We start from the raw sequence: 14,075 nt of genomic DNA on the forward strand, positions 1-14,075 counted from the left end.
TTACCATATGTTTTGTAAACCTTAACAGTGAGATGTATCAATACTTCGCAATGCAGTTCACTACTTCCTAACCACTTTAATTCTCATTTAAAGTCAATAGGGTTCAGTTTACCCAAACCTCAGTAGATCAAAGTCATTTTTTTGTATGTGAAAATAGTGGTAGAAGCATCCTTTTAAGAGAAAGGAAGAGTTCCATAAATGCTTCAGCAGCACTTATTCTTCTTAGAAGACACAATGAACCACATTTGACTTGTTCTCTTCTTCCCTAGTATGTTATAGTATTGGGGAGGAATATCAAGGAGTAGTGATTATTCTTTTTATACTGAGTATGTGATATGCAGGAGGCCAACGGTGATAGCTGAGGATGAAGTGAATGTGATGACATTTTTTACTTAGATTATAGTAGTTGGTTGACTCAGTTGAATAGAACATGTGACAAATGAGGCCAAGATTTTGATTTTTGAGCACTTAATTTGTTTCTAAGCCATCATAAAACACTCTCTGAAATAGTCACATTATACATTTAAAAATAGCTTCTTGGGGCTTCCCTGGTGGCGCAGTGGTTGAGAATCTGCCTGCTAATGCAGGGGACACGGGTTTGAGCCCTGGTCTGGGAGGATCCCACATGCCGCGGAGCAACTAGGCCCGTGAGCCACAACTACTGAGCCTGTGTGTCTGGAGCCTGTGCTCCGCAACAAGAGACCACGATAGTGAGAGGCCCGTGCACCGCGATGAAGAGGGGCCCCCTCTCACCGCAACTAGAAAAAGCCCTTGCACAGAAACGAAGACCCAACACAGCCAAAAATAAATTTAAAAAAATATATATACATAGCTTATTTATGGCATTAATAGAATGCTTCCTGAGTCCAGTTAGCCATCTCAAAAAAAATCACACTTCTAATTCAGGTGCAAAAACATATATAAATGTGTGTACATCCACAGGTATTAGGGGGCAAAAATCTGAATGCACATATTCAATTGCCCATGAGGCCATCAAAAAATGTACCTGCAGTGATCCAACTTCTAAGAAACAGAATCTTAAAATCTTGCCCACCTTCCTTTGTTTAAACACTGCAACTACATCACAAAGCAGTCCTACCTACAGTTAAGGAGATGGTTGAATGGATGGATTTGTGAAGTATCTTCCCAGTCTTAAAATTACATATTTGGCAAACTCAATAACTGAAATTATTCTTCTGAATAAAAACTTGTTTTTTGGTAATTAGTAACAGAATTAGTATCTAAAAGTCAGATGCATATTTTATTTAAACAAACCTTTTACTCCACTTGCTTTGGAGAGCGTATTTAAGCAAATCTAATTTGAAACCTTTTATTTATTTATAAAATTTATTTTATTTTATTTATTCTATTTTTTGGCTGCATTGGGTTTTCGTTGCTGTGCATGGGCTTTTCTCTGGTTCCGCAGAGCGGGGGCCACTCTTTGTTGCAGTGTGCGGGCTTCTCACTGTGGTGGCTTCTCTTGTTGTGGAGCACGGGCTCTTAGGTGTGTGGGCTTCAGTAGTTGTGGCTCACGGGCTCAGTAGTTGTGGCTCACGGGCTCTAGAGCGCAGGCTCAGTAGTTGTGGTGCACGGGCTTAGTTGCTCTGTGGCATGTGGGGTCTTCCTGGACCAGGGCTCAAACCCGTGTCCCCTGCATTGGCAGGCAGATTCTTAACCACTGCACCACCAGGGAAGCCCCCGAAACCTTATAAAAGCCAAATGAACTTATTTTCATACTAATTCTTCTTACTTCCTCAATCTGAATCCAGAAATTCTACAAGTGGTTTGAATTAAAAACTAAGTAAATTGTAGGTAGTGATAGTAAGCTTTTTAAAAATACTACTCTCAAAAATTAAGAGCAATTAACTACCACTGAGCTAGGAGTACAATACAGACAAAACACACAAAGGACTGGGAGACCTGTGGAGCAGGCAGAATGTTCTCTGAGGTAAAAAGAGAAGAATATCTGAAATTTAATTTTTTTATGTTTTAAAAATATTTATTTTTGCTGCGCCGTGTCTCAGGTGCAGCATGTGGGATCTTTTAGTTGCAGCATTCGAACTCTTAGTTGCAGCATGCATGTAGGATCTATAATACTTCCCTGACCAGGGACTGAACTGGGTCCCCTGCATTGGGAGTGCGGAGTCTTAGCCACTGGACCACCAGGAAGTCCCTGAATTTTAATTTCTTAGAAAAATCTGCTTGGATTCAAAGTAACGACTTTCTTTTTTCAGCAGATAATCTTTTTCAGAGCTTACAAGCTCTGAAGTGGGAATGGTCTGATCAACAAGTTATACAAGAAATCATAAAATGCCAGAGTTAGAAGGAACCTCAAATAATCTAGTAAAAGAGTTTATCTTATAGATTAGAAAAGTGGGGCAAAAGAGAGACTTGTCTTACACAGGTAACACAGATTGTTAGTGACAAAGAAGGTACTAGAATTTCAGTTAAGACTAGTCTAGCAGAGATTATCTGATGGTAAATGTGACAAAGGAATGGCTGCTGAGTCCTATTATCTCTTCTTGACAGCATGTAGGAAAACTTTCTGCATAGCATTTGTCTAGGTATATAGGAAGCTCCACCTTAAATGATACTATGTAGTGAAGAATTCATTTAACTCAAAGTGAGGTCTAGTCTTTTCCCTTGTCTACTGGGAGGTGATCTCTAGGCCCCTAGAATGTCCTGTCTGACAGAAGTATCTTCGTTTGTTTAGGGGCTTTGGCCACTGAAAAGTCTAACAATGTAATTTATGAAGAGAGCTTTGAAACATGTCATATCATTTCCAACCTCTGGGGGAACTGGAGACTAAAGGTTAGCTGCACGGGCTGTATGTGATCCAACCCAAATAAAAACTCTGAATACCAATAGCTTGGATGAGCTTCCTAACAGGCAGTACTCTGTATGTACTGCCTATGTTGTCACACATCAATGTGCTGAGAAGGTAAGGCATTCCTGAGGACAGGAAGCTTCACCTTCAGGACCCTCCCAGACCTTACTTTATGTGTCTCTCCCTTTGGCTGGCTCTGATTTGTGTTCCTTTGCTTCTCTGTTCTTTATGAACTGTACTTATACATACCAGTCTTCTGCGTTTGCCTTATATCTGATTTACTCATAAGTTTGTCTTTCTCTTTTGTTAGTTTCAACTTCTATGAGGTTGGTCTTATCTGCTCTACATACTAATTCTTAAGTCAGTTCTTTATCCTTGTTTTCAAACTTTTTTCCTTGTTATTTGGAAAACAATATATAGCAAGGTCCTACAAATATAGACTCTTTAAGTGTAACAAGTAGTGCTTCTGAATGCAAAAAGGTAACTAACAAGTATAAAACACCTGGCACATAGCAGGTACTCAATAAATGTTTCCCTTTGATTTAACTAAATAGTACGTTAAGATAGTCCAAATCGTCAGAGCAAATAAATATTAGGAAATCTTTCATTCATTAACAATGGTAATTTGCTAATGCTCTTAACTTTTTCAAATAGAGAACTGTCATTTCTAGCATCAGTGGAATAAATCTATTTCAGTTAAAGAAACCCAAGAAAGAAACTTTAAATGATTTATGTCAACCTCATATAAAGAAGAAATTTGTTAATGCAGGAAAATTTTGGAGCAAAACTCAATTTCTCAGAGAGTAAGCAATCAAACTATAAGAAGTTTAAATTATACCTGATGAAATAATTCCATGTCGATTTCAGCTTCTGACTTCCAAGAGTTTTCATCTGATTGAAATAAAAACAGTGACTTACTAAAATTGTGAAAAATTTTTTACTTTGTAGCTACAACTATATCTTTATAACAAAGTGAAACACGCAACAATTTCTAAGGCAGTATTGTGCCTACTTACCAGAAACATTTTCTTGGAAAATAACTTTAGTTCCTTTCAGAAAGTTCTTGCCGATTAAAAATACTTCTTCCTCTCCTTTCACTGAACAGCTATGTAAGCTCTTCTTTAAGATTTCTGGCACTCCTGCTGGCTGAGCTGTAGATATATATAAGCATTCCATAAAAAGAACCACCAACACTTACTTCTTATCTAAAATCAACTCTCAATTATCCAGTTCTATAAGTTGTTGTTGTTGACCCCTGAATTTGACTTCTTTTATTCTGCATATTAAATTTTACCGTAACAGAAAGCAAAGAAAAAACAGAAAAGTCTGCATTAATGTTTAATAACTATTGTAAGATTTTATAGGGATGGATTAATGTCTGTGATGACATTTTAATTTATTAGATGTCATCTTTGTTTTCTCATTACATGAACAAAAAAAGGTGTAAAATATGAATTTGGTCATGTTTTTGTCTTAATATTTTTTAAAAATTCAATTTAAAAACAACTTTATCTCACAATCTTAACCTTAAAAATGTCAGCTATGCTATGCCATTACAAGACTTCTGAGGCAATGTGAGCCTATGGGTGGTTTTGAGGGCATCTTTAAGGATCTAGACCCAGGACTCAGGCCCTAAACCAAAAGAACACCTGAAAACAGACTGAATGCAATTCAGAGTAATTCTTTCTACCAGGGGATCTCCTTGAACTAGGATACCCTGAGGTTAAAGATAAAATGCACTTGTTTTTCAATTACAAAGACTAACTAACCACTAGTACAATTAACAAAGAGGTTGACTAGTACTGAGCAGGAGCCAGATCTAAGAAATTGTAACTGGCCTACCAACTTCCTCATGTCATGATTTCCTTAAGAAAATTTAATATGTACTGCATAGTAAAACAGGTTCCAAAGTAAGTGTATCTGGGAATTACTGAGTTAAGCAAAGCTAAATGAACAATAGGATTTCTCCAAGCATTTCACATTCTGATGTACACTGTAAATATCCAAGAAGTGAGTATAGTACACAGTCCCCTCAACATATCTGACTCCAGGAACATTCTTCCATATTGATGCCTAAGGACTAGTTTTCCACCAGAATACTCCCTGGGATACTGGTTAATGCAAATACATACTTTTTAGGTACTCAAAAACCTGCTTCCTTAAGATTAAGTACTTTGAAATAGAACACACTATTTGTTGTTTTAGTAAACCCTAACAACATATATACTGCAAAGGTAAACTTTAACATGGTTGTATAACTTATCAACTTCTAAATTAATGAGATAGTCTATTAAACTTTAGGAAAAGTTTAAGTTTTTTTCTCATTAAATACTTATATATTTAATAGTTAATTTTATCTTTACAAGAAAGTAATATGGGAAATTATCCTTGTCAAAATACTGCCCCTCTTTCCCTAGGCCTGCTGTTCCTTGTGGGAAGGCTCTTGCTCCACTCATGTAAGGACTGGCCATGTGACTTGTTCGTATAATGAAATGTGAACTGAAGTAATGTGCCACTTCCAGGCTTTAAGAGCCCCACGTGGTTCTACCATCTTCCTCCACTACAAAAATGGCAATATCCCAGAAAGGGGCAGCTTCTAAAGCCTGGTTCCCAGAGTGAAGAAAATGGAGCTGCTTCCAAACTACACCCAATATTATCATAAAATGAGGAAAAAGTAAAACTTTGTTGTGTAAGCCACTTAGATTTTTTTGGTTGTTTGTTACTGTAGCACCGTTTAGCCTCACTTATTTTAATACAAACAAGTATCTTATCCTAATTCAATATCTGAATGGCAAATAATATTTTCAGCAATGTCTGAGTTTAAAAGAAATTGTGATTGTATAAACATATACACTGTCTGGAACCCACAGGGTTAATGTATGAACAGAATGGAAACAGTTACTGGTCCCACACTGGTAATTACATACCCTTTTAAAGAATTAAGTGAATTTATAACTTTTTGGAGTAACACTGGAACTAGATACTTATTTTTATATAACATTCAAGAAAAATATGATAAACATTGTTTTGATTAGAAAACAATAAGAGGTGCAAAATTATATGCACATATTGTATTAACAAAATGAATGGAAAGTCTATAACCTTCCCCCCCCCACTTTCAAAATACTATATGGAAATTCCACTTCATTCATGATTATCAAAACTTTTTTCCTACCTCATTTTTTCCTTTTATGTATTAAAGGCTTAAGATGGCCAAATGAGGCCCCTCTGAAGGTACAATGTGTATTTATCTTTTATATATTTGTATTTACATTACACAAAGAACTAGTCTGTTCAAGACAATTTAACTTCTAACTTTTGACCTTAAAAGGTCTTTCCTATTAAAAAGTTTAATGGTTACCTAACAGGACACACTCCATACTAAACAGAACTGAAGTCAGGATTATTTACGCATTAACTGTTTTATTTTTATCTTTAAGTAATTAGTAAGCTGACTCTTGAAAGTGATCACATTGCTTTAAAAAACTGTAACAGAAAAAGCAGGCACCTTTCTGGTATTATAAAAAACAATGTGCTTTTAGATGCTGTTCTAATAGCGGCCACAAAAATAAAGCTGAGGGACTTCCCTGGTGGCACAGTAGTCAAGAATCCACCTGCCAACACAAGGGACATGGCTTTGAGCCCTGGTCCGGGAAGATCCCACATGCCATGGAGCAACTAAGCCCATTCGTCACAACTACAGAGCCTGCGCTCTAGAGCCTGCAAGCCACAACTACTGAGCCCTCATGCTACACCTACTGAAGCCCGCATGCCTAGAGCAGCCCCTGCTCGCCACAACTAGAGAAAGCCCTCGCACAGCAACAAAGACCCAACACAGCTAAAAATAAAAAGCTGAAAAAAATTAATGAACATCTGAATACTGAATATCTGAATACTGAAAAATAACAAAGCAAATATTTCAACCTGTCAAAAGAATTAGTAAGGCTTTTTAATGTCTGTGAAGAGAAAAGTTTACTCAATGATATTATCCCTTTTCTAAAGTTGTGGAAGAGCTAGAAATAAGGAAAGTAGGAACTCGTTAAATTCAGTAAGATTTAATACAATAAGCATTAGTAAGACAAAATCTAAAATACATTATACTGAAGAAAGCGATGATTAATTTTGCCATATTAAAAAAATTATTATAGAAGGGTGGATACTAAAAAGGTATGAAAATTGATATTCTTAATTTGATCTAGTATATATGTATTGTCTGGAGACATCTAAAGGTGTGAAGAATGTAAAAGGGGATGATTTTTCTATCCCCTTAACAACAAACAAACAAAAAGACAATGGATCCAGTGGCCACTGTTAAACCAACAAGTAGAAGCAGGACTGTTTTTCTAAGGTCATAAGGCACAACATGAATTCTGGCATTAGGCCTTCTTTCCACTGAGTGTTTCTAGATGGAAGATCAAGTATCTGTTTCCTCTCCTCCCTTCCAGCTCTAGAACCTTTTGGCCCCTCTTCCTTTTCTACCTCCCTCTCATCTTCCTGTTTCCTTCTACCTCCCATTCCAATTCTAACCCTTCTTACTAACCTATTTCCTTTTCACCTCTCATTCTACTCCAACTGCTCTAACCTGCCAAAAAGGTTATATTCACGGAAATAAACACAAACCATAAACCCATAATGGAACATAGAGTGGCTATGGTCATGCTCAAAGTATTAGATCACGTAAAAGAAGAACTGCACATGCCCCACTAAAATTGAAACTCCATTCTAATAATATTCAAGTTGAGACATATTGTGATTTACAGTAAATTAGCACCTAAATTAGAAAAGCTTTATAACTCAATAAACCATCTACAGATTATTTACTCTGTCCCTATCTGAACACAACAGAATGGACATGGAACCTAGAAACTTTAAAAGCAGTATATTTATAACTGAATGTTATCCAGAAATAGCCCAAGGAAATACTAGTATCAAAACAAATTTTTCATAATAATGAAAAATAGAGAAATCCAAATGAGCTCTCTTTATTTTTATTTTATTTTATAAAAATTTTTTGGCTGCATTGGGTCTTTGTTGCCGCGCACAGGCTTTCTCTAGTTGCGGTGAGCAGGAGCTACTCTTTGTTGCGTTGCGGTGTGTGGGCTTCTCATTGCAGTGGCTTCTCTTGTTGCGCAGCACGGGCTCTAGGCGCATGGGCTCAGCAGTTGTGGCACGTGGGCTCAGTAGTTGTGGCTCACGGGCTCTAGAGCACAGGCTCAGCAGTTGTGGCGCACAGGTTTAGTTGCTCCGTGGCATGTGCAATCTTCCCAGACCAGGGATTGGATTCTTAACCACTGTGCTACCAGGGAAGCCCCAAATGAGCTCTCTTGAGATCAGGAAGATATTTACTACTTTCTTTTTAAAATGAGGGTGGGGCTTCCCTGGTGGCGCAGTGGTTGAGAGTCCGCCTGCCAATGCAGGGGACGGGTTCGTGCCCCGGTCCGGGAAGATCCCACATGCTGCAGAGCGGCTGGGCCTGTGAGCCATGGCTGCTGAGCCTGCGTGTCCAGAGCCTGTGCTCCGCAATGGGAGAGGCCACAGCAGTGAAAGGCCCATGTTCCGCAAAAAAATAAATAAATAAAAAATAAATAAATAAATTTTAAAAATGAGGGTGGAGCTTCCCTGGTGGCGCAGTGGTTGAGAGTCCACCTGCCGATGCAGGGTACACGGGTTCGTGCCCCAGTCCGGGAGGATCCCACATACTGCGGAGCGGCTGGGCCCGTAAGCCATGGCCGCTGAGCCTGAGCGTCTGGACCCTGTGCTCTGCAACGGGAGAGGCCACAACAGTGAGAGGCCCGCGTACAGGAAAAAAAAAAAAAATGAGGGTGTTTGCCAAGCTAACATAGGGGTACAGTCACTTCTGAGATGAATTAGAAAGGAAGGAAAAAATAAGATTTACCAAGGGTGAATAATTTGACAAAACTAAGCTACAATTAAATAACAAAGGCTTTGTAAGTACCCTGGGGGTACGAAGGTCATAATACCCATAACGACCCAATAGGAAATTCAAGTGAATGGAACTCAGTCTCTTCTGCTCTTTTGAATTCAGAAGCAAGGCCAAAGAAAATAATAGTTAATGAAAATCTTAAGAGATGTACAAAGGAAAAAGTTTTCCTATTTATTACTTGTAATAATACTCATTACAGGGAAACCAGACTATATCTTGAAGCACATACAACATGACTGAATTTAAATACACACACACGGACTTCCCCGGTGGTGCAATGGTTGAGAATCCCCCTGCCAATGCAGGGGACACGGATTCGATCCCTGGTCCGGAAAGATCCCACATGCCACGGAGCAACTAAGCCTGTGCGCCACAACTACTGAGCCTGTGCTCTAGAGCCCGTGAGCCATAACTACTGAGCCCATGTGCCACAACTACTGAGCCTGCACTCTAGAGCCCGCGAGCCACAACTACTGAGGCCACGTGCCACAACTACTGAAGCCCATGCACCTAGAGCCCGTGCTCCATAACAAGAGAAGCCACCACAATGAGAAGCCCGCACACCACAACGAAGAGTGGCCCTCACTCTGCACAACCAGAGAAGAGCCCATGCAAAGCAACGAAGACCCAACACAGCCAAAAAAAAAAATTACGCACACACGTCATTTACTTTCTATGCCAAGGTTAGCAAAGTAAGAATTTCATTTCCCACTATACTATAATACTTTAAATTGTAATCAGAACTCCAACTGCTATATATTTACAAAGTTCTGCTTACCTTATTTTTTCTTAAATTCTAATACAAACACTTAGAATCACAGCGATTTATCACACTATGAAGATGCTGTGAAAATCCTGTGCCTTTGCAATTTACTTCAGGCAAACTGTTCAAACTACTTTTTAAATCAGTATAGGATGATAAAAGGAAACTACAAAATGCTACATTCTTTTTGAATTTTATTAGAAATTACCCACCTTTAATTTAGCCTAGAAAATTTAACTATAGCTTTGAAAATGTTTCAAATTTTTCATGATCACAAGCTGGAATATGAAAAACAACTGATATTTAGAGATATCAAAAGATTGATAGAAAATGAAAAAAAAAACTCCATATATTTAATATCTCCATATTTTCTTACTTACTACATAAAATCGGAGAAGAGGGTGTTTGCAGTGTCAAAGTGGAGCCATCTTTCCTTGTGATATTAACTCGAAAAACCAATCTGGCACGAGTGCTTTTTTTCTTGGAACCAGCAATTCCTATTCTGGCTTCAACATCAGCATTCCTCAATTTCAATATCCCTACGCAGTCCACCCTAATACAGAAAAAATATATTAACTGATATTTTCTGTTGTATAAATAGTACAATATTCTTAATCAAACAAGTTTTCTTTTTAAAAATAATTTGCTTCCTTGTTAATTTTTGAGTATGTAATATAATTATACGGTTCCAAATTCAAAAAACAGAGAAGGGTATAAGTTCTGAATATTCATAACTTCTCATCTTGTCAACTTTTCATTTATAATAATAATGGAAAAAATAGTACAGAAGTAAAATCACTATTTCAAAATCTGAACATAAGTAATGGTTTACAAGAGTTACTTTTGCTTTAAAAAATTAAATTTATCCTCTTTCTTTTTGCACCTAATTCAGATATTAAAATAGAGAAATGGATTTTATTTGAAAAAAATTAGTAACTGTCTCCCCCCCAAAATGTAACACTGCACAGCCATTAAAACATATGCTATAAATAATATTTAATGTTATGGGAAAATGCTCATGATAAGTGAAGAGCAGGTTACAAAGCAGTGAGTAGAGTATCATCGCAATTTTATCAGAAAAAAGGATGGAAAAATAAATGTCAAAACAGTAATTAGTTCTATTAAGTTGGAAGTTGGCATTTGAGGGGTATGTGTTTAGCTTTATATTACTACTAAATTTTATTGAGACTTTTATTAATCTGTATTTTCAACTTATAAGGAATAAGTACTATTTTTATAATCAGTAACTCCCTATCTTCCACCATATACATTTACTTTTACAATTTCAAAAGTTAAAAAATAAACCTTCACTAAATATGTTTCAAAATTTCCCTTTTCAAACTATCCTCTCACTAACTTATTCAAAATGGTTTTCAAAAAAAAAAGAATAAAACGTGAAAACCAAGTAGAGAAAAGTCTTTAGCTATCCAATACGGATAATTACAGAACAGGTCTATCCCAGATCAATATTTGCTGCTGTTATGGTTACTGTTAGGATTAAAGGTCCTTAATAAAAGGATTAAGGAAAAAAATTAATTTCAATCATTTCTAATATATTTCAGGAAATGAAAATGCATAAGATGAAAAATAGGTAGTCCCAGGACATAATTTTTTAACATAGGAAAATAGAAACAGAAGGTAAATTTAGACCAGCAATATGCTTTTTCATACCAAGATGGGTCAAGGCACCATGAATGATCTCTGTCAGTTTCTACTGCAAACACTAACAAAAGAGAATTTAGGAAAGCAAATCAAATTGTTTGTAATTTTATTTTTTAATGTTAATATTATTAATTCCAACATATAAGTCTGTATTATTTTCCAAAAAGCCAGCATTCCACCTGGCTTTTATATCCTTGTCTTTCACTATGGGAATTCTCTAGCAAAGGGCAAAAGAGTTCGTTTTCACCCATTACCATTCTGCAATAAACTATTCTTTTTATTTGTTATGCTTAAAACATTTCAGTACAATACTCAATATCTTTTATACATTAGAAACTAAAAAATTTTCCTGCCTACTGCAAAAGTGTAACGAATTAACAAAAAATTTTTTTACTAAGTACTCACGCCAGTGTCATATTGTTGCTAGGATCAAGGCCGACTTCTATAACAGTAGTGCCTTCAATGTCCACTTCTTTGCAGGGAGTTGTATTTCGCCCAGTTACCCTGCAGGCCTGATAAAATCCATGTGGTTTCACTCGACCAGAGTCATTGCCCACAAACACCTGCAACACTACTGGCTCATTATGACCTTCCAGCTGGAGTGAGATAACAGGGAGCATAAACACTAATCAGCATTTCAAATAATCTAACTGTAAAATCAAACATTTAAGACCAAGTTCTATATTATTATATTTATAACTGGATTACAATAAGGAAATAACAAGTCTTCCAAAAAAACAGAGGTAAAATATTTTCATAAAGGAAAATTGGCTAAATTTTTGCAGAAAACTCTAAGTTTTAGTTCTGCAATAATCACATTTTAATTTTAGATGTTTAATGATAAATTATCATTTGTAATTAATTTGTACAACCAGATGAGAATGCATACACAATCCTTTAAGGTATTTATAAACTTACGGACTGCCAAAGCATGTGGGTTACTCAGGATTTACCACCACCACTAATGGAAAATTCACTAAACTGTGCTAGTGGCATCATTATCATCATCATCAAATGAGAGTACATCTACTAAATTTTTACTCTGTTAAAGCTGTTTGAGTAGGAAAGTGTTTGAAGTGCAGCTATATAAATACTAGGGGTATGGAGCTCATTTTCATAGACTAGATACACATATACAACATCACAAAATCCTAGGCCAAAACATTATGGTCTGACAAACTGCTGGTTCAAACCAGGACCTATGGGTCATTACAGATCTCTAGCAAGCCTTCATAAATTAAATTATAATTTGTATGCTGAAGAATAAATAAATATTTAAAAGAACACTTGGGAACAAATGTTTCCAATGCTGGTTCTTGATAAGGTTTGTAAACATTGAAGCTGCTAATACAGAATGCAGAAAATCACAAAATAACTTGTACAATCCACATCAAAGTGCTTATAAAAAAACTCATATATCTTCTCTATCCAAGAATAACTGTATCTCTGTATCTGTGGGTATCATCATAATGAGTCAAATAAGCAGCAAATAAGCAGTCTACCCAAATTGTTAGCAGTACCTTAGATCAGTGTCTGGCACATAGAAGGGTACGGTATTTGCTGAATGAGTGAATAAGTAAACTTTTAAGATCAGCCAATTCACTCCTTATCACAGGCAATTAATCTAACTACTTCTGCAGACAAGTATTTAGACAAAGCATAACTTAAAGTCAGAGCAATTAGGTTAAAAATATTTACCAAACTATCAAAATGTCTGGTTAGACAAATATTTATACAAAGCATAACTTAAATTTCTCACTTGCCTGTTACTTGTCCTAAGATGGGGGGACTGAAAAAGGATTGGCGTGGTGAGTAGTAGAGGGGTAGGAATGATACTGTACATGTGATTATTAACAAACCGTATAATGGTCATGAGTAAGCTTCTTGATCCCAAGTTTCTACCATTATTTCTTTCAAGTATAAAACGAAAGGCAGTTCAATTAAATATTGTTCAACTAACACATTTACACAAACTGTATTTACAAGAATCTACCATGTGACTAGCCAAAATTCCTGTTTAGTATTTTGCAAGGGGTAGGAACACTTGTTAAATAAACATCCCTTACTCCACTTCTTTTGGTTTGTCTTCAAAGAGAAATAGTCTTTTCAATAAGGTATCCCAGGTGCTAAAATTTAAGTGTCCCCTCTTTCTTCTGTTAGTCTAAGTTCTGAAAAGATAAAGACTCAACTGATATCCTGTTTTAAATTTTTTTAATTAATTAATTAATTTTTTGGGGGTGGTACGCAGGCCTCTCACTGTTGTGGCCTCTCCCGTTGCGGAGCACAGGCTCCGGATGCGCAGGCTCAGCGCCCACAGCTCAGGGGCCCAGCCGCTCCACAGCATGTGGGATCTTCCCGGACAACGGCACAAACCCGTGTCCCCTGCATCGGCAGGCGGACTCTCTACCACTGCGCCACCAGGGAAGCCCGATATCCTGTTTTTTAAACTGAAGACTTAAGTTACCTATCAATCAATTATTTTCTGAGTTGAGTAGTCCTGATTGCTTTAGCCATCTCAAAAACCTTATTTTCCAAGTCCAAGATAATTTCTACAATATTTCTTTGGACTCACTTTAAAATTTCTTCTTAAATATAAGGTGTGAGAAGAATCTAAAACAGTTGCTACCAATGTCAAATATAAAGGGAAGATAATTCATGATTGCCATATATTTTACTTGTTAGAACACACTTTCATCTCTCCTTTCATTTAAACTAAAATTCAAAGGACATCAGAGTAATAATATTTGGCCTATAATTCAGTCAGACTTTTAATTTCTAATATATACAACTATTAGTTTTATTTTAGGCAGCTCTTTTTTGGTTAAAAACAAAATAATAAGTAAAAGTAGATAAAATTCTTCATATATTGCTAACTAAAA

The 14,075-nt window shown here is 36.5% G+C and overlaps 1 protein-coding gene across 7 annotated transcripts in view; it reads right to left on the minus strand.

Moving 5' to 3' along the window:
- The window catches only part of NFAT5 (nuclear factor of activated T cells 5), a 132,873-nt gene that overhangs the window by 25,739 nt on the left and 93,059 nt on the right, over positions 1 to 14,075 (minus strand). For all 7 annotated transcript variants that reach the window (XM_082863373.1, XM_082863372.1, XM_082863371.1 and 4 more), the window contains 4 exons: positions 11,602 to 11,792; positions 9,915 to 10,087; positions 3,844 to 3,978; positions 3,666 to 3,718 (listed from right to left, as the gene is read on the minus strand). In XM_082863373.1, the coding sequence (XP_082719499.1) occupies positions 3,666 to 3,718; positions 3,844 to 3,978; positions 9,915 to 10,087; positions 11,602 to 11,792 (552 nt within the window). The remainder of the gene's footprint in view (positions 1 to 3,665; positions 3,719 to 3,843; positions 3,979 to 9,914; positions 10,088 to 11,601; positions 11,793 to 14,075) is intronic.

The sequence above is a fragment of the Leucopleurus acutus genome (assembly GCF_964270905.1).
Source record: "Leucopleurus acutus genome assembly, chromosome: 20".
Taxonomy (NCBI): domain Eukaryota; kingdom Metazoa; phylum Chordata; class Mammalia; order Artiodactyla; family Delphinidae; genus Leucopleurus; species Leucopleurus acutus.